The sequence below is a fragment of the Pleurodeles waltl genome, chromosome 2_2, assembly GCF_031143425.1.
Source record: "Pleurodeles waltl isolate 20211129_DDA chromosome 2_2, aPleWal1.hap1.20221129, whole genome shotgun sequence".
Taxonomy (NCBI): Eukaryota; Metazoa; Chordata; class Amphibia; order Caudata; family Salamandridae; genus Pleurodeles; species Pleurodeles waltl.
Window position 1 is genome coordinate 66,744,046 of NC_090439.1, and position 20,935 is coordinate 66,764,980.

Below are 20,935 nucleotides of genomic sequence, written 5' to 3' on the forward strand. Positions count from 1 at the left end.
AATCAAGATTAGGCACCCTTAGCCTTTGCAACCCTGCATTTGGGTGCACCGACAGCAGGCAATTAAGAAAACCATTGAGGCCCCTGCAATAATGTTCTTTTACAAATTAAGCGCTGCTTCCACCACTCCAACGTACCTCTTTTCCTCACCAGGCTCAATATCTAACCTCCTCCCCAACACTACAGCTCTGCTTGCCATGAAAGGTACATTGATCTGCTTCCTATATGATTCCAAAATAATTGTTAGTTGAATTGAAAATGCTTCAGATTGACAGAATAAAGGTTGAATACACCTTGAATTCTAAAGAGAAAAGTTGCTTCCCAAAACATAGTGTGAATGTACTTTTAACGCTTGACAGGCTTGGGGGTTCACCCATTCACTCGGACGCAGAAAACGGAGTGTCGCTGCGGGAGAAAATAGGCTGCAATTTTAATGTTCTAGATACAATGACAGACATGGATGCCCGCAAGCATGTATGTCATATAGTGGTTGCCATGGGTCGCATCTGCAACCCCTGGCTTGACCCTTGCAGCCTCTGGCACTTCCTATGCGACCCATGGCCTCAGAGATGGCAAAAATAGTCCAAGGAACACACGGGCAGCTCGTCCTTATGGACATTGCTTGGGTCTCCACTAACTTGTTTTCAATCAGTTCTTTTTATTACATTAATAGTGAATAATAATAAATTATTCACTATTAGTGTAATAAAAAACAGAGTACTGCTAGCTGGAATATGACCCTCCTTGGAAGCTGAGGTAAGTAAAACACACATTTAAATGTATGTTGTGTGCATGCGTGCGGTTGAGTGTTTGCTTATATAAAAGAGTGTGTATGTTTGAGTGAATGTGTAAGCATGAGTATGTAATTGAAAGTAAAGATGAAATGGCTTGTGATGTCACTTCTGCTACCCTTGGCATTTTGGTGAATTGACGTCCATGCCTGCAAGCAGTGTAAAGCATCAAACTTTTGGAATCTATCAGCATCTGCTTCTTAATTTCAGTGGGGTACACTTCTGTAGGTTCAGGGCTACTGACGGTCCGCTTAGAAGCTGGGTGGCCCAGTCCAACTTACAAGTACCATTGCTGCCATATATTTCCTTGTTTCCTGTTTAACAACCGCCCCCCCCCCCCCCACCTGAGCTATCTGTCATCCCAAAGCTTGCCGGCTCATAAAGCACCTCCCACTTACTCTTGTGAGTGCACTTTCCTGCCAATTAGACTGTTCACCATCCACTGTAACACTGTGGTGCCTGTGATGTCCGCTTCTCTAAGCAAGCTGAATCCTCTGCTTTGCCCCAGGTGCTGGTTTTCTCCAGGGGTGGCTCCTTCGCAATGGCGAATGAGCGTCGCCCCCCTGGCTTAGCCAGGAGCTGAAAGATCAACCAATATTTCTTTATCGTTTTATCGTTCAGCTGCTGGCTCAGTCAGCAGCATGTGAAGGGAGGGGTGGGCTGGGCTACGGGAGGTGGGAGGAGGAGATAGTGCACCTAAGTGCGCATGTGTGTTTGGCCAGCCGTCTCAGGCTGGCCAAACACACATGCGCATTTAGGCTTCTCCAGCCCAGCTGTGTTAAACACTCGGGCTGGAGAAACTGCACATACCCTAGGGTTGTGTCTGAGCAGCAGTCCAAGCCACTCAGACCAATTCTGACACTGCCCCACCCACCCCTCTCCTTGAGATTTGTTACAGCCGCCGCTGGTCTTCACTTTGCAGCAGGCAATGCAGCGGGCTGAATGACCACTTATTTTAGTCTGGCACCCACTCCCAATGTAACTATTCATAAAAGTCTTGCAGGTTCCTTTTAATTTCTGCTTTCTTCCTATATAGCCGTTTTTTAGGTTGAGCATAGCAGCGCACAAGTGCTGCTTTTCCGACGTGTTCGTATCTATGTGGGCTTTTAATCCCGCCCACCTAATGGCCATCACTTTCACTCGTTCCTGGGCTTGCCTTTAAAAAATCCTTGGATGACATTGGCAATTACTTTACCTTTGTCCCTCCTTGGGGTAGTTTTGTTACCGCCTTGGCCATCATCCCTGTTACATGATTAATTGCACTTTTGCCGACATGTTTGAATGCAAGAGAACTTCCTTTTCCTTTTGTGTCTCTCCTTGGCTCTCATGCTCATGGTGGCCATGGCACTTTGAATCGGCTTGTCTATGTCAACTGTGGCAAGAAAAGTCCAGTTAAGACTTTACAAAGCTAATAGCTCTAACTCGAGCAGACGCAAGACTCATTGCATTGCAAATGCCTGTATTATGTGCTTCCTCTGTTTTTCTCCCTATTTTGCCTTTCTCTCTCACTGTGGGCCACAGTCTGATGATGAAAATTAAGTCCAGTTTCCATAAATGAGTGCCACTACTCACTGCCCCCTGTCGCCACTGGCACAAATTAAGCAAAAAGTTAAGATTAACAAGGTGCTCGTTTACTTTTTGGAAAGAAACAATAAAGCAACTCTTATGAAGACAGGGGAAGGGAGTCTAGTAATTGAATTGAATTGAATGTAGTAGGAAAATAAAATTATGTGAGGCATATAGTATACATTTGAAAATAACAAGAATGTATCAGGAAATTACACTGAAAGCGAAAATACACTAGCCAGCCCTAGATTAACCTGACTGGGATGCAAGAATAAAAAGATGATTTATGTAAGGCAGTAATGGAGCAGAAAATATAACTAAATTGCCAATGTGTGAGGTACCGCTTCCACAGAATGCTAAAGGTTGGCTTGGGCAAACGGACTGGGACATCCTGGTGCAAAGATCATCTTATTTGTCTGTGCCAAATAAGATATTTCCACTCATTTTACCTACTTTCGTACATAGTGGGTGATTTACAGCTGAGCAGTAGCGCTCCTACAGCTACTTTCTGTATATGTAACCGTGTGCATGTATGCATGTATGTTATGAGTTAAGAATAGTTTTTACCAGGTCAAACCCAAACAATAGGAGCACCAAGGAACACAATTGGAAAACTAAATCAACCAGTGCTCAATTTGAGCTGTTGGGGCCACCAGCACTTATTTTGGGGGCCTACCACTTACTGTCATGCACCAGATATTTGCTGAGTGCAAGAGAGAGGGAAAAACACACAGATCGGAAGAGGGAGGAAGAGAAAGATGGCAAAACCATCACAACGGGAGAGAGCAGGATCCTGCAAGAGGGAGATAAAAGGGCAGGGAATGTCTGGTAGTGGGTTAAAGACAACAAGCCTTGGTATTGGGTGCGCTGATATTTAATTGCACCGGCTGCTGGCTTCTGATCAGAGCTTCGGGCACCAGCACTCTTTCTTTCACAAATAAAGCACTAGGCTCAAGAGTCACTAAACTGAAAAAATTCTCCTGAGCAATAAAAAAGGGAACATTGAGCCAATTGTTCTATAAACAGTGGAAAGGGTAACTGGATCAAAGATACAACAGAGGCTCCTCGAACTGCTGTATTCCAATCAGTACTTGTACAGAGGACTTTGCGATCTCAGGTGGTTAAAATGTGGAAAGTTGCTGCAAAAAATAAAATGTAATCATATCCAGAAGCAACTGAGTTGGTTCACAATTATACATGTACTCTGCATTTGAGTAGGGTGGGTATGTAAAATTTGTAGCCGTAACAATGAAGCTGTGTTGTGGTTGTGATGCTGGCAGTTTAATTCCCTATCAGGTCTTCCGGGTGGGTGTGCAGGTTGAGTCAGAGTGAAGGGCATCAAGTCGAGTGGGATTAAGTGTCTGAGTCGCTGCGTTGAGCAGTATGCTTATAGTCATTCAGAGCACTGAGAGAGTTCATTGTTCTAAATTAGCAATATATCCCTGTTGGGATCCTCACTGAGGTAGCATGGACCTCCAGTGTAGAGCCTCAAAGTGTCCTTAAGTTCTTGCAAGCCTTCAGATGAGTCTTGCCCCAGCACTGGCCACTTTATAGGCAGCTATAGGATTTTCCAAGCAACAGTCAGTGTTAGGCTCTTTACATCACTTACAGGTTGGCAGGAAAGGACTAGGCCTGGGTAGTTTCCCTAATGGGGCGTAATCTCATATAATTTCAGTTACTTTACTATACACTTGTTACATGAAATTCCCGAAATTACACTATTATGTTGTGTTATGCGACTTGCGTGGCCAAAATTTAGTGCAAGCGCACAGAAACAATGCTAATGACCAGAATGCAAGCAGCTGCTGTAGCAGTTAGTTTCTTTTTTGCACAAGCATGCATTTTGCGATAAATAAAACATCAAATGCTGTTTTTTCATTTCACCTAATTACACATGTTTACATAATTTATCTGAAATTTGATGTAATTATGCAAAAGCAAATTAGATGAATTTCGCACATCCGTAGAAAGGGCAGGACAGCCAAGACATCACTTGCACAAAAAAAAAGTCCATAAGACTTCTTGAAGATAGTAGTCACCTCTGGCAGGTGTCATTGTTTGCATCCAGCTGCAGACTCCTAAATCCCTCGAAGTCAAATCAAGAGGTTATCTTGCATAGCCGTTAAAGGCAATTATTTGGCTGCTTCTTTCTACCTTCCAAGTCCCAAGATGGCTCTTGGCAAGGATACTTAAATGGCACAAACGTTCACCATTGTTAGGAGGCTACCACTGAATCAGCCAAATCTGTTCACACCAACATACACCATTTACAACAAAGTGGTAAATACTCAACTCTGGGTGAGGCCTTTGCGCTGAAAAAAAAAAACACAACTGAGAAAATGCACCAACATCAGAGGTTTCCCAGCCCTAAGCCCTATCCATATTTACCTATCTCAGCCACCTGAAGAGCGAGCAAAACGCATCTCCAACTTCCACCTCCACAGCTTCTAGAGCTTATGCTGTAGCGGGTGAGTCTGAAGATCTGGCATACAGGATGACCTGGCAATGTAGGAAATTTGGCACATGGTGTGCACAGTAAATGGAACAATTACTGTTTTTCTCCTTTTCCTCTGATGGATTGTTCGCCATACTGGGTCTTCCTTAGAGATGACACATGGTTGAATTGTAACTAAGATTCCTTTTTTCAGACACAAATGTGAATTCAGTTCATCCCCCTTGTGCTAGAAAATATAATTTGTTTCCCTCTCATCTCTCATTGTAAAGACCCATTTCTTATTACTCACCACCATCATATAAACAGCAATTATATCAAATGTTCAAATGTATTTTAGGTAAGTGTACACTACGCAACCTATATCATAAATTAAATATTTTGTAACAGGGCAGACAACGTTACTGTGACTAACTTCTAATGTGGCAATAAAGAACACTGTATAACTTTCAGTGCTGGGTGCCTGGCCCATAAAAACATAGCAGGCCAATCTATTTTTGCCATTCTGGGGAATATGAAAAGAAAGGAATAACTCAATGAGCCTGCTCAAAAACAATAAATACACATATATTTCATATTATCAAAGCCTAAATTAAATGATAGGCTCAATAATTAATCAAGGTAATCACTCAATTTGCTCGGTGGCATCCCTGACTCCACCTTCACATCCCCGAAGCCACTGCATGTCTTATTAGGTGACTAAAGAAATTCAACCATAACCCCCATTTAATCTATACTAGCTTCCCCTCCAAACTCGTCCTCCAAGACTTGCTGGTCTGAAGTAAAGCAATAACCATCAGTGTTCCTGGGGTTGACAGAAAAACTGTACAACTAGCTGGGGAACAATGTACAAAATGAGCCAAATCATTGCCAGCCTGGACGTACAATAGCAAACCTTGGCTTGTTGACTCCAAACTTTGACAACAATATCCCTCCAAACACCATGCTTATCCAATCACCTGCAGATCAGGTAAAATCTGAAGGCTTATCTCTTCAAGGAGCATCTCATCTTACCAATGTTCCTCCAATTTCCGTCAGATACTTCCAGCATCTGGCTACCCCAACTCTGACAATTTTCCTAAGTTTTAAAAATGTGATGCTCCTGATTTTGTTATTCTGCCTATCGTGACGTTTTCTGACCATTATCCATTCCTTTACCACAAAACCTGTGGCATTGAAATAGTTGAACATACTTCCTCAGTACAGCATTGTCTATGACTCCACCAGCCATGGTCCAGCTTCAGGACATCTGTAGAATTCCATATGATGGGTGACAATTGGCATTACTGAAAGGGATCCTGGCGCAGGTTCCTTTCTACAACCAACTTGTCTCCAGTAAAGTAATCTTGTCACCAAACAGGTAGGACTTCCAGTACCAGTTTATTTATCTCAGGAACAAAGCTGTAGAGTCAAGATGGGGCATGCAGCAACTGCCTCAACTGAAATGCTGAAACTGAATGGTAACATCCCATACCAGCATTCCACTAGAATGCCTTTTATACCTATAATAACACTCAAACCTATAAAAGCAAGGTGCTTTGCTCTTTATATAATAAAATTGTTCGAATCGGGAAAACTGGAGTGCAGCAGTGACTTTGGTCGACTTCAGAGGAAAAAATAAAAATAAATATATATATATATATACATATACATATATATATATATATATATATATATCAGGACCTTGCTTTTCCCCTGGATTTGAGGAGGATCCAAGGATCTGACGCTCAGCTCGGCTCCTAAGGGACCCCTACATATGTTCTTTTGGGTCAGGATACCTGTATCCTGACCCCACATATGTTTTACACTGTTTTGTAAAGGTTCGTCAAACTGTACCAAGGGATAGAGGAAAGTCAAAAATGCTTTTTCTATGGAAACTAGGTCCTAGCTATAACTACCTACTGGCAACCACCAGCAGTCCATATATATATATATATATATATATATATATATATATATATATACACACATATGTATGTGTGTGTGACTGAATATAGTTATGAATTTAACAAGGTTATATTGGACTTATACGAGATGATGGTAGTAAAGGTAGTACGATTTTAACTTGCGTTAAAAGACCTTAGAAATTCACTGAAAAAAACTCTACCGTTTAAAACCCAAAAAACAAGAAAATTCACCAGTTATATATAACTGACATAAGTATAACCTGCTGCTATAGATTTCAGATCCTAACAATGTTTTAATATGTGAGGTCATAAGCACAGCATCACAGCTGTACAAGATATCAGTTACGTATATCTAGTGAACTTCCATGGGTTTTTGGTTTGTACACGATAGTACTGCTGAAAGGATTTACACCATATCACAAAAAGCATGCTTTCAGGGTAAAGATGTCTTTCTGCCAATTTTGATGTAATTCTGACCGGCCTTTTAGGCTGTATCATTGTATTTTTTTCTGATTTTTCAAATGTTATTACATATGCTTAGTTAATAAAAACCATTGCATGTAAGAGGAACACAATAAAAGTTTGTTTTTAATATTACAATAAAAAGACTTCCCAAAAACCACATCAAGTTGTATTATCGTGTACAACTGATGATAATAGCAAATTTACTCACAAAACATAAAGTGCATTTTAGAAAGACTTCTTAACACTCATCAGGATGTATTGCCTTTAAAACGAGGCCAACAAATGTACACGGAGGGCTTATGTTTCAATTAGCTTGCTTTCTTTTGCAGCTTGATTACGAATTGTGTAAAAAATCTGATTGTCTGCAAACTTAGTCTGATATTGCCCCCTTTAAAAACAAGCTATCACTGCTTGTCAACAAGTTTGCACACTCAGTGAGCTGAAAGGTTGCTGTAATAAATTGTCATCGCACTGTTAGGAATGCTGTGCAAGTATAAATAATATGTGCAATAGTTTCTTGAACTTAATTACAGCTTCTGCAGGATTTATTAAGTGCTTTTGCAAGCAATTGCAGACAGGGGTCCAAGGTTCGAAAGTCACCCAAGGGCAGACGCATTATTTCCATTTTTTGTGGAATGAGTAGGTAAAGCTTAGGTATTCATGCTGCACTAGAGTCTAATAGGAATGGATGGTTATCCATGAATGATTGTGCTTTAAGAAGGTATTTTTATATTCCAAAAGCAAGAGCTCACACATAATTGTGTTTACATGTTTCCTAAAGACTTGATATGAGGTTGGGAGTTCCCACAGTTCCTTTATTTGTAGAGGCTCTGTACTGGACCATAAAAAGTCACTGTGCGGGTCAGTGTTTATAGACAGTTGAGTTCAGAGCCTTTGATTTAATTAGTCTTCCTTGGCTGCTCTCAATTTGTGGCAGAATTTGACAAATACCTCTTGGCTTGCATATTTTTGCCTCATAGTTCCAAACCCCATCCTGATTTGTGTTGGCAAGACAGGCATTCCAGGGTAGATGGAAAAGCGGGCTACAGGTCTTATGGTTTAATGACTCAGGCCATTCAGATTCTCAGCCGGGAAGTGTTTTGCAGTCATAGCCTATAGTAGGCAGTAGCTTGTTCTAATGTCTTTCAGTATGGGGAGGAGCAAGTAGCCTCCAGTCCTCTTCTGAAGGGCTGAAAAAGCAGCTAAGCAAGACCCTGTCTTCATTTTAATTTGTTCCTTGTGTCGTGAGAAGGTGCAGTTTGTGTCAGTTATCACTCCCAGAGACTTGTAGGCTTGACCCTGAAATAGTTTGTGCTTATGTAGATGTCACAGCCCTGCTTTCTTAGTTCTTTTTTTTAATGTTACCAACTTTGTTTTTGCCAGATTAATGTCCTCATTATTTGCTTGAGGGTAGTTACTTAGTTTGGACAACAGCCTTTCTAGACCGACCTTAGTTCTGCTGACAAGAAGTATATTGTCAGAGTATAACATATTCAGCAATGATTTCCCCCCCTAGTGTGGGTGCGTGGTTTTTTGCCTGGTCCAAGCCTCTGTGAGATCTGCCAGGAAGAGGTTGAACAACGATGGGTGAGCATGCATCCCCGTTTAAGGCCTTTTGTGGCCTGGATCTTACAGGAGACCCTTGTTCTGTTTTCCATTTTTATCCTAATCCATGTATCAATGTAAAGTTGTTGAATAGCTTTCAATAATTTCTCTGAGATCCTGTAAGCTGCAAGTTTAGACCAGAGCTTTATCCTGTCTGGACGATCAAACATGGTCTTCAGATCCACAAAACATGCACACAAGCAGCTTTTGAGTTTCTGAGCTTTTCTTATTGTCAGGACCAGTACTTGGGTCAGGGTGCCCATCTCAGGGTGAAATCCAGTATGATTGTGTGGAATTATCTTCCGGTCCTCTGCCCAGCTATTCAGGTTACGGAGGAGATCCCAGCATAATAATTGGTCCTCATTGTCTAAAAAAGCAGGATCACTATTTTACCACTTTTAAAGATTGGGGGGAGGATTGCACCACGCCAAAAGTCTGGCATTTGACTGGAAGCAAAATAGTAATTATACAGTGGGGCCAGATGGTTCGCCCATCTCTCCGAGCTTGATAAGTACTATTGGCTAATTTTTCCAATGAAAAATGTATTGGGAAAAGGGTGTTTTTGGGACCCCTGATGTTTTCGGCACTCACTACTTTTCATGAAGGAGCTGAGGTGGAAGAACGTCTGTTTTGGGGGGAAATTTTGTGGCGATTTGTCAAACAGCACCAACTTTTTTAGCAAAACAAAAAATGCTGTTGCTTTAGAAGCTCTGACTCACGTATAATGTATAACGATTGCCACTGTGTATATAGATATAATATTATTCCTCCTGATACATTTTCTCTCTCTCCTTCAGTAGTTAAAGTTATGGTTCTGTTAAAAAAAGACTGTCATTTCAGTGCTGCTGTTTAGAATATTTATTGAATCTGCCGTGCAGAAATACATGTAATTTTGACAGTATACAGTTTGAAACAGGTAAAAGCAGGTTGGATATCTGCTTAGGGGCCTGAGAGAACGCCAGATAATGCCAAAACTATGCCGTTTACGGGGGTAAGAAGAGATTCACAAAAAGAGTAAGGGCGAGCCTTGCTTTCGTATTAGTGGCATGCTCAATGCTTAATTTGTTATTAAAACTGGAAGGGCCCAAAGCTTCGCTCAGGATCACACCGTCAGGCTGACTTACACGGTTTGTGTTTACTACATTGACTTAGTCAGAACTTGAATTCCTGCTAGACTTTTGGTCCCCTGCAGAGTCAAACTGTGCACGCGAAGTGCTGCCAAAGAGTAATTTACCCAGCGAGTGAAAATACATAAAGACCTCAGGTGTGGCAGTAATGAATGTCAAATTGAAATGCCTGGAGAAATGCTCCCTTGGCTGTGAAACAACACACTTAACCTGTCTTTACTTAAATGTGGAAATTACTGGTGACAAGAGATTCTGCAGGCGCACATATGTAACTGTGCAACCCCATTTGGAGTTATGGCTCCCTTTGCTTACATAAAATTAAGGTTTGTTCATAAAAAGCTAAGAATTGTCCTGAAAAACCGTAGTTAAAAGTGATGTTATGATTAGAGTGTAAACCTAAAAAACACTGAAATTTCCCAGTCATAATAAGCTGCACAACCCTTAACTCCTTTCTCTGCCAGTGAGCTGCGCATCACTGATGCCATGTGACATGAAAGGATCCATAATTTATGACATTTCAAATTACATCATTGATGACATCAATGATAATATTTATGATGACAATAGATGAAGGACAAGGAATGCGTTTGATAGAACAAGGAATGTGTTTGATGTGGACTGAGTATACCAACCATAATGTGGATATAAAACACTGCACCTGGCCTTGAACACACGAGCAGAGCTTGAACACACTAAGCTGCGTGTTGAGACCAGCCAGGGCGCTTCCTCTGCACCTGCAGCCTGATCCATTCTCGTTTCACTGAGCTATTGGCAAGAGATCAATGGGCTCATATTCTGGTTGATAAGATGCTATTTCAATTGATTCAAGTTTACAATTACAAACAGCTTTATACGTTAGCATTACAAAATAATAAAAAGCCTAATCAGCAAACCAATATATATATATATTCTGTCCCTCTCCCCAGGCTCTAAACAACTTATTCTTCCCCCGTGTCTCTAAAAGTTCCTCAACCCCTCACTTGAGGCAGATACTTGCTCTTCCAAAGCCAGCTCAGATATGATTATTCTTAAGCTCTGCTGCTTTAATAGTCTTCGGTTTCTGGATCTTCGAGCCACCCTGACAGTCTGTTGGATCTGTGCTGTCCCATCTCCTTCCTGTCTCTCTGCTTAAACTTACTTAACTTTACAGCAAGCTTCAGAAGGGCCAGGCCCATCTTGTTATGTGCGGAGTCTCCGCTGTTCTAATATTTACTATCCGTAAAACTAAACTTGCAGTTTGTGAATAACCAAACACAGTACACTTACACAAAAATGTAAGATTACCTTTGTGAATCTGGGTTTTCCTGAGCGTTGACATGGTCACAAGAATTTGTATGAAGTCCTTATAGTTGAGTTAGTTGGAAGTGCCCTTTGTCACTTGGAGGACACCAACACTAAGGACGTGAAATAGAAGGGAGCACTTTCTAGCTGGGTCTACCTGGTTGATTGTGTTGATGTAGTTATTGAGTAATGTGAGCAAAAGGTCAGGCGTGTTGTCAACAGTTTTATGTTGGAAGGTGAAGTTTCTTTGTAGGGTGTTTGACAAACAAAGCAGAACCGAGCAGATATGGCAGTGGTGGTGTGAAATGCATCAGCAGTAAGAGCAGGTCATGACAAAATGTGGATTCACACGTTGGTGTCATCGTGTTATCTACGGAAACAAGTCCATTTTAAACTTGGAAAGTAGGAAGAGTACATATCCATGTAGGATATAACCTAGCAAGCTGCGGGTGATTTATTTCTGAAACATACCAGGGATATTACAATATTGAGGCACTGATCAACTAAATATGTGATATTCATTATACTTAAACCACAGTGGATAGAATGTGATAAATAAATCACCATTCTCTCAGATATGAATGATACCTAATGACGTTGGCGCTTGCATACTGGAGGAAATTCTTGGCATGTGGCACCCGTGGCAAAATACTTTCACTGGGACAGCATAGGTAATTCTTGGCATAAGGAAGGACAAAATGAAGATCCTGAGATACTGGAAAAAATAATTTTTTAAAACAAACCTTTATTTATCAGCTTTATGTAACGTAACAGGGCAGTAGTTTGAGTCACAATAACAGTATACAGTAGGAGTAGCAAATGATTACTCTCCAAAGTACGTCTGGCAGGTATTTATGAAATCAAGGTGAAACAGTGTACAGAACAGGTGAGCGCCACTGTGCTACTAAACACATATCTGCCCTCCATTCACGTGGCCAGTCCAACTGGGAATCACTAAGTAGTGCCTTCAGAGTTATTAGAACTCTCACTATGCTCCCCCCCCCACCAACCGGCCTGGCAGAGTCAGGATCCATGAGTTTGCTGCTCAGCCTCTGCCATGTGAGGAGCTCCTCCCCCATTGTGTTGCCCCGTCTACTTAGCCTCATATGAACTTCCTCAGCCAACGCCCATGTTGCTCTCTCCCTGTACCAGTGAGCCACCTCCGGGGCACAATGGCCCATCCAAATGATGGCCACTCTGCACCCAGCAAGTACCAATGTTAGCCGCAAAAATGTATACATCATCCTGACCTTTAGGCCTTTTAACGTTCCCCGCAAGCAACACTGAGGGGCTGCCCCCACCCCCAGGGAAGTAACTCAGGTCAGTTCACCAGCCACCTGGTTCCAGAAGTCCTGCACTGCCTGGCAGGTCCAGACCAAGTGGAGGAAATCAGCTCCTCACATTCCACAACGAGGGCAGGCATCTGCGCGGGTATGTGATATGCAATGGAGAGCCCTGGGAGTCAGGTACATTTGGTGTAAAAAATTGTAATGCGCACCCAGTGCCCATAGTCCAGGGGTGTTTCCAGGACTGCATCCAGTGCTTAATTTGTAAATAAGAACGGGCCGGTGCCCAAAGCTCTCCTCTCAAACATGCAGCTATTACAATTAAATGTGCAAGCACGGAATACTGAGGCAGCATAATCCTGAAGCCATCTCGGGCCTCTTCAATCCATTTATAGCCACTCGCTGCCCCTTCAGCTCTTGCAGCTTTCTGCTTTCTCCCATTGTGATGCTTTTTCATTTTTCTCTTCCTGCCGCTTTCCCATATGTGTCTTTTGCTCACAGTAAATGCTTGAGGAAGAAAAATAAGTGCCAGCCTACAAAAATAAGTGCCGGTGCCCCATACCAGAAACAACAAGCAAAAATTAAGCACTGTCTGTGTTCCAGGCCTCATGACCCGCAACTGGGGACCCACCACATCTGCCCTTATAGCTTTTGGAGCCAGGCGCATTGGAAGCCCCGGTGTCCCAGGAAAAGTGGACCTTGCTGCACTGCCCTTCACCAAAGCGAAAGGGTAGGAATGCACTATATTTATGCAATATGGAGCATTCCTGTCCTTTCCCCTGTACTGGCACCATTTTGGCAGCCTAACACCAATGCAGGCACTCTTGCTCTATGGTGCAACAGTACCTTGTTGTAGGTAGGTTTGTTTTTGTGCAGGAAAAAGCACCTTCCTGCACAAAAACAATCCTGGGAGGCTTTTATCTCTTTCAATGTATCCGGCGGAAAGGAGAAATAAAAATATCGTGAGGCGTAAAGTTTTGGCACATCCCCAGGTTTATGTGGTTCTGTTAATCTGGAGAAATGTAAAAAACCAAGGGTCTTGTGTGGGAATACCCACCGCAAGGCCCATGGAATGCCTCTCAAGCGCAGAGTAAGGCAGCACAGCGATTTACACTTCTTTGACTTACTCCATATCTATGAGGTCACTCAAATGCACACAAAGTGCCTTTGTGCGTCCTCATAGATAGGATTTTGTAGTTTGCACCACTGGTGTGTCACAAAAAGTGACACTCAGGCCGCACACAGGGCTATTAAAAATACACCTGTTTTTAAACATTAAGGACAACCTTTTGTTTACATTTTCAGAAAATCTACATTTGGAAGTTCGTAGCACTTCCTTCCAATTCCAAAAAAAAAGCGCGGCCCTATCTATTGATGGTCAGATATTTCACTAGTGGAAGCTGAGGCTACTGAGAGATAGACCAGTTTATGTTTCTACCACACAGCAAAGCAAGAGTGTGATGACTTTCTAATTATATTGTAATAAGTTATACAGGCCATTCGTTTTTTAATTTCCGTTTTTACATGGAAATTATAACATCACCAGGCTACAATAAAGAAATCATGAAAACATATATATGGGGATTGCACATATATCGTTGTGATGCGGTAAAGTGATTTTCGCAGAATCACGACGTTTGGTTAAGCAGTGAAGGCTGGAGATACGAAAGTTTAGACTGCTAAATCACACGTCCTGAGGTAAATATCAGCTTTCCAACATGTCCAATCGCAGGCAGGAGGGATGAGACAGGGTAAGAATGTGTACCTTAGATGCTGGAGAAAGTTAGAGCCCCAGGTCTCTCACTTGTGGCTACAGAATATATACTTTATTAAAACAATATATTTGGATTATTCAATGGTGATAAAATAATAACTAAAGTTACCATAAATACCAGAAGTGAATGATGAGGTAAATGCATTCCTTATTCTGCGCCACGGTACAGGCACATTTTTGGGCATAGGAAACATTTAAATAGGATCAAAATCACTTAAGTCACAGGTATTATTACTTAGAAATAAATCACAACTCTTAGTAATGTCAGCATAGGTTCTCGTTTGAGTTTTCTTCAAATACTCCAACTTTATTGTATGGAACTTAAAAAACAAATAGCAACCTTAATTAATTTCTTCCAAACTACGTGCATTTTAAGCCCTCAGAATGAATTCATGGTTGAGAAGACAAAAATTGCTGTCCATCAAGGACTGTCATAATTGATTAGGGTAATGCTCTCATTTTCAAATTCCCTGTCTAATCGCAATATTTGACTATAAGATGGCATTGTCTCTCTCATTTCTCACGGGAAACTTGGTAGCCAGTTTTAGTAGCTTTAGTTTACTCGTCTACAAAGTGTCATCATCTGATTCATCGCGAGATTGTTGGCAGTCTTTCTAATGAGGCTTTTTCAATTTGTTTAAAACATTAGCTTTCCTGCCATCCAGTGGGGTTTCAACTGTTCTTTCAAACCCCCTCTGTATGGTAGGAAGGTTTATTTATGTTTCAAACTACTTGAACTCTCTTCACTGGGACGGACAGCTAGGAATCTTGGGATAAATCAAAAGATGGCATCACTTTAGTTAAAAAAGAAAAAAATGATAGTATGTGAGAGATAGCTAAGGAACCACAAATGATAAAGGTCAACAAAACACCTGAAGTAGCAATATTACTGTAAGCAGAGGAAGGCTTCCAGGGGCGGGTTGTCCTTTCTGCCAATGTGGCATATTCCTGGTAGGATGTGGCCTTGGGGACTGCTTTCAGTGCAAGATGGGCTGCTATGACCCAGCTGTGACCCTCTAAGGCCCCAAGACTGGATTCAGGTTAAGGCCTTCATCAGTGTGGGTCTGGTTTAAACATTTTTTCCAGGCCTGATTTTGGTTTCCATTCCAGCCCAGGCAGCCTTCTTCAACACACATTAGCAATGCCAATAGGTCTGGCTTTAAAGGAATGTTGCATACTTATGTGAAGCATTACAAGTAAATAGCATGGGAATGGATATGTACTTATGTGGAAGTAAAGAACTGTAGAACATTGGTGTAGGTTAATAGGTCAGGTGACAGATGAGGTCCAGCCAGACCTAAAAATCCATGTAGGTTAATGAGTGCCCTCCTTCCATCTGTGTTACTGGCAGAGAAAAGCACCATAAATTATCAAGTTATCTAAGACACTTTAATATCATTAGTGTCATGTCTGTGCCTCTGAAAGTTCAAGCTCAGTCCGTTGGATAAATAAACAAAATGATTACAGCTGTGTGGAAGGCACTGCTTTTGCGGAAGCACACAACTTCTGCTCATTCAAATCATGTAATCCTGGCTCCCAACATGTGGGCAGAGCCAAAGCCCCTCTCCTGGTGATGCCCACATAACTGTCTGGCGACAGCTGCACCATCAAGCCAGACCACAGAAAGGGCGGAGTTGTCAAATAAATCCAGGGGCGCAAGGTGACAAACTTAGCCTGCATGTGCTGGCACCTATCTCCACTTCCAAAAAAGAGCTCTGAAAACTGGTCTGCTGCTCTCTGTGAAGAGTCAGATGGTGTCCTGTGCAGAGTTTGCAGCTCGAAATGACATTTAGGGGGTCATTACGGCCATTGCGGCCGGCGGAACACTGGCGGTAACACCGCCAACAGGCTGGCCGTGTTCCGCCAGTGTATTATGACCGTGGCACATTAGCCACGGCCATACCAATGGCCCCTCCACTATAACGCCAGGCTTCCTCCAGGCTGTCATAATCCCCAGGGCAGAGCTGCCGTGGGGATTATGAGTCCCCAACCGCCAGCCTGTCCATGGCGGTAAACACCGCCTTGGAAAGGCTGGTGGTAAGCAGGACTCAGGATGCCCCTGCACTGCCCATTTACAGTGCAGGGGACCCCAGGCAAAGCCCCATCGCGCATTTCACTGCCCGAATTATGGGCAGTGAAATGCGCGACAGGTGCTACTGCACCTGCTGCACATCAACATTGCCACCGGCTCTATCATGAGCCGGCTTCAATGTTGATGTGACTTTTCTGCTGGGCTTAGCAGAAATGTCAAAATAGGGTGCCACGCATGCCGGCAGCACTGGCGGTATTGTGGCGCCCACGGCTTCGGCGGTATTTTTTCAAGACCGCCGAAGTCGTAATGAGGACCATATATTGGAAGGGTGGGGCTGGCGGGAGTGGGCTATTGACACTCCACTCAGAGTTGGGGTTTCTGCAAGCAATGATATATGGTACAAGGCCTGACCATATTCTCTTGCACCGGGGCTGTCATGAACATACAGCCAATGGTCTCTGTTATCACCTTGGTGGCCTTGATGCCATACTGAATGGCACAGGTCCAAGGCCCATACGGGTTGCAGAGAGGCACTTGGATGGTGTTTGAAAGTTGCTGCTTGAAGCTGTGACCTAACCAGGGCCAGAACTTTTCTCTGATTTAGCCTAACATCTGCCCCAAGTCTGAAGCTTCGGAAGCTGTAAGGGAATTGCAGAATCTAAAAAAAACTGCAAAATACCTTGCTTTCACACCCTGATTACAATTGTGAGTTTCTCGAGTTGAAATAGCTAACGTGGGTCTGCAGCATGGAATAGGCTTTCCCACTGTTTTTAAATATGTCCCCAAGTTTGTCCTGTTGACACCAATCTCTCAAGAAAGTGGGTTTCTTGAACCTCTTTGTTCTCCTTATATATATGTTCACTGTGCCCTATTTTTAGTTAGAGTGATTAAATGAACTGTTTCTTTGTAAATAATTCTGATTGAATGTTATTGATGATAACGGTATTGCTTAGTTCTTGCTCCATCCAGACTACCTGCTTTAGAACTTATGCATTTGTCATCAGTGATGATGTAATGCCCCCCCAGGGTTGCAAGGCAACATGGGCAGACTCACTCTTGCTTGTATTAATTTCCCTGGTTCACTAAAGCACTGCCATTGCAGACTGCCTTCAACAAAGTGCATGCACTCTGCGTGGGCATTGGGGCAGCGACCTATTGTGCCCAGGAGAAAGGATCATTGTCCCCTAAGGAGTACAGAGCATGAGCCCTGATTTTAAGTACATATTGTGCTTATTGTTCAATAATGCCCCCTACTATGCAAACACATCCATATAAATGTGCAGGCAAGCATGTGGTCATGTTAGCACACATGATCATGAGCGCGTACATGTTTCCAGAACTAAGGCATGTTCGTGGGTAGTACCATTGCAATCTGCCCTGCAGTGCCCGTACGGTGCACATGTAGGTCCACATGTAAGGAGAGAGGAGGATAGTTACACACCCGTGTCTGCAATGTCAGTAGCCACTCGGCTGAGACTGGCAGCTCGGCCCTCGTAGAACCACTTGAAATGGACAGCTCCTTTTGTAGGTAATTCGTGTGGGAACTGGCAGCATGTAGTCCAAACAAACGCCAAAGCAGAACGAAAGATCGGCCAGGATCAACACAAGCTGAGACTATCAGCTTTTCCTCCAGGTACTCCCTGCCAGCTCTTTTTCTAAGAATTGGCAGTGATGAGCGGCAGCTCTGCCTCCAGGCACATCACCTGGGTTTGAGGGAACTCCCTCTACGTCATATCATCCGTGAATCCTGGCACTTACTTAGGGAAGACAGGCAGCGCTCTGTCTTGGTATGACCAACTGAGGCCAGGGCATAGTTATCGTAAGTTCAGAAGGAGCAGTGGCACCAGCGCCTGTGGGGTTGAGGACACCTCGACAGCTCAGTTAAGGCTGTCTCTCACTACCGAACCAGGTGGTGGGGGAACTTTTAGTAGCTTGCACAGTTGCACTAGGATCTCTGACAACCTTGATTTGCCACTGGTTGGTGCAGCTCACTGACTGTTCTTGTGATTTGGGAGCTTGGCATATATATGATGGGATGGTGTGAGGAGACGTGCATTTATCATGCAGAAATGTATGTGGATAAATGGGAGCGGTGATGCAAAACTGAATAGCGTTATGTATGTTCCATGGGCTCACTCGAAGACTTGTTGGATAACGTTGCTTTAAGGCCCTCATCATAAAAGGGGCAAAATGCACCAGGGCACACATGCTCACCTCCCCGTGGCCAATCTGCACTGCGTGTGAACTTGTCACCTCCAGTTCAGTAGCGTAGCCAAACATTCCGCTCTTCCAGTCCTCTGGTCCCGTTCAGTCTTTTAAATGCTGGAAGCCCCGGCGTGCGGGGTATAAATGTTTAATAGCGTCCTCTCTGTGACCTGCGCGTTGTAACACTCGAGTAAGCGATTAGGATGTGCTCGCCTCTTATACGTGTTCTTTGCACACCTTGTCTCGCAGCCCTGCAGGAGCAGCGCGCCAGGAAGCAGCTCTGCCAGCCCGCCGGTCACGCGATCGCAGACCCCGCCCTCTCCGCTGGGGACGCCATGCCAGAAGGACACCTGCTGCAAGAAGTGAGTGACACAAGTCTGTCGTCTCTCTGTGTAGTGCACGCAATCCGCGGCGCCCAAGACACATTCTCTTCCTATATTAAAGCTCTGTTGGAACATTCCCATATCTGACCGTGCAGGGTGTATGTCTGTGACAAAATGGTCATAAATAACATGAAGGGCTTTGTAAAAGGGTCCCTTAGACTCAGAAGGGGCGTAGCTACCATTGGTGAAGCAGGTGCACTGCCCCGACACTGAACGCGCTGAGGGGCCCATTGAACTCTGACAATTGTTGTACTTTACTACCATGACAGCAGCCAAAGGGACCATTTTGTCTTGCTTGCTCTAGGTAGGGCATATGGAATCCTTGCTACTCTACTGAGCTTAAAAAAAAACACTGGCCTTTTGGTTAGGTTTTGAGGTTCTGGGAGGGCACCATAAAAATTTGTGTCAAATCCTTAGTATTCCTTTTTGAGAAGGCAATTATTCCTTAATGTGCTTTAGTAATCGTCTAGGAATGTTTTAGACCGCTGCAGTCAGTGCTTAATTTGAGGCAGTGGCTGCCAGTGGGGGCCACTCATTTTTGGGGACATCACTTATTTTTCTGCATCAGACATTTCCACAAGCAAGAGAGAGAAAACACACAAACGTGAAAGGAGGAGGAAGAGGGAATGTCCGTCTAAAAAAAGGAAGCAGGAATTTGGAGGGGTGAGATAAAGAGGCAGCAAGAGTCTGTAAGTGGTTGAAAGAGGCATAAACTGGATTCCAGGCTGCACAGCATTGGTATTCAGTGTGCAGTGAGGCTCCAGTGCTTCAAAAAGACAAGTACTGTCAGGTACTGAGTACTTGGTCTACTTTAATTTGAAAGTGAGAGTACCTGCGCTTCTTAGCCCTGCTGCAGTACTTATAATGGCAGAGCGAGTACTTGTACTTCTCCTTAGCAAACAGGTACTCTGGTGATGCCCTTCTATATTTAGTTTTAAAGCACTGGACAGTTCTAAACACTTCTGTATTTATTTCTGCCTGTATTTACTATTTTAAGGAAGTGTTTTAAAGGGGGGAAATGCCAGCGTTTATTGATTTGCTCAATAATGTAACATAAAATTCTGGCCATGCTAGTAAAATACTGGTGCGATGGCATCCCAGACTGTGAGCTAAAAGAGGGCAGGTGGGTGGTACAGAAACACACAATAAATTAATGTGTATAAGACCTACGCAGTGCGATAACATTTAGTTCTGCGTTTTTATGAAGCACTACGTGTTCCCTTTAAATTACCTCAAAGCTCTAGGACATATAATAGATATACAAATTGATGAAAAAGGGAGTTTTGTTTAGAGTCCAATCGGACGAGAGGGTGCCCTGTCTGATATTTTTTAATCATGATCCCCATGTCAGATCTAAATGTTAAGGTGAGGTCCTGCCAGTGGTCCAGGAACAATCTTTCCATTGAAAAGTATAGCAAATGAGCCACGTACACGCAGTAGGAGAGTGGTAAGGGTGTGGTATGTAGCCAGTGGCACATTCTAGAGCATACTGTCACAAATATATTACCAAAAAATGGTATGGAAACAGTGTCTTACAGGCCACTAATCTTCCATTGAAATGTCCAGAGAATTCGCACTGACATGCAGTTTAACTGATACAACTATATAGCGCAGATGATGTGTTGAAATAGGGTGTAAGCAATTATTTATTATTTGCACGTCACCAAGTAAAGTGTCTTGATTTGTTTTGATCCTTTTATAATCTTTATTTGCATTTTACTTCAGAATTACAAAAAATGTGCTTTATAGTTTCCTAACCGCTGATATGGTTTGAAATATTTGTAAAGTACATTTACAGGTATTTAAATGAGGTTGGGTGGCCCAAAAAATCATACTCCCTGCACCCCAGGAAAATTGTTAGAATAAACTCTATGTTAAAAGAATAAGCAGCAATTTGTCAGAAGACATAGCCTGATGTTTGACCTCTGTCTTTAAACACACAGCAAATATGACAAGATAATTCACCTTCTGCACTCTATTATGGCTATTTTGGGAGTGCTGCAGCACCCTCTTTACACCCTCTGCACCTCTACTTCTAGCGCCTAAGGGCCCTGCTGTACCT

The 20,935-nt window shown here is 43.0% G+C and overlaps 1 protein-coding gene across 2 annotated transcripts in view; it reads left to right on the forward strand.

The window, feature by feature from the left end:
• Positions 1-20,935, forward strand: part of AHRR (aryl hydrocarbon receptor repressor) — an 837,654-nt gene that overhangs the window by 426,569 nt on the left and 390,150 nt on the right. For both annotated transcript variants that reach the window (XM_069219459.1, XM_069219460.1), the window contains exon 4: positions 18,740-18,852. In XM_069219459.1, the coding sequence (XP_069075560.1) occupies positions 18,740-18,852 (113 nt within the window). The remainder of the gene's footprint in view (positions 1-18,739; positions 18,853-20,935) is intronic.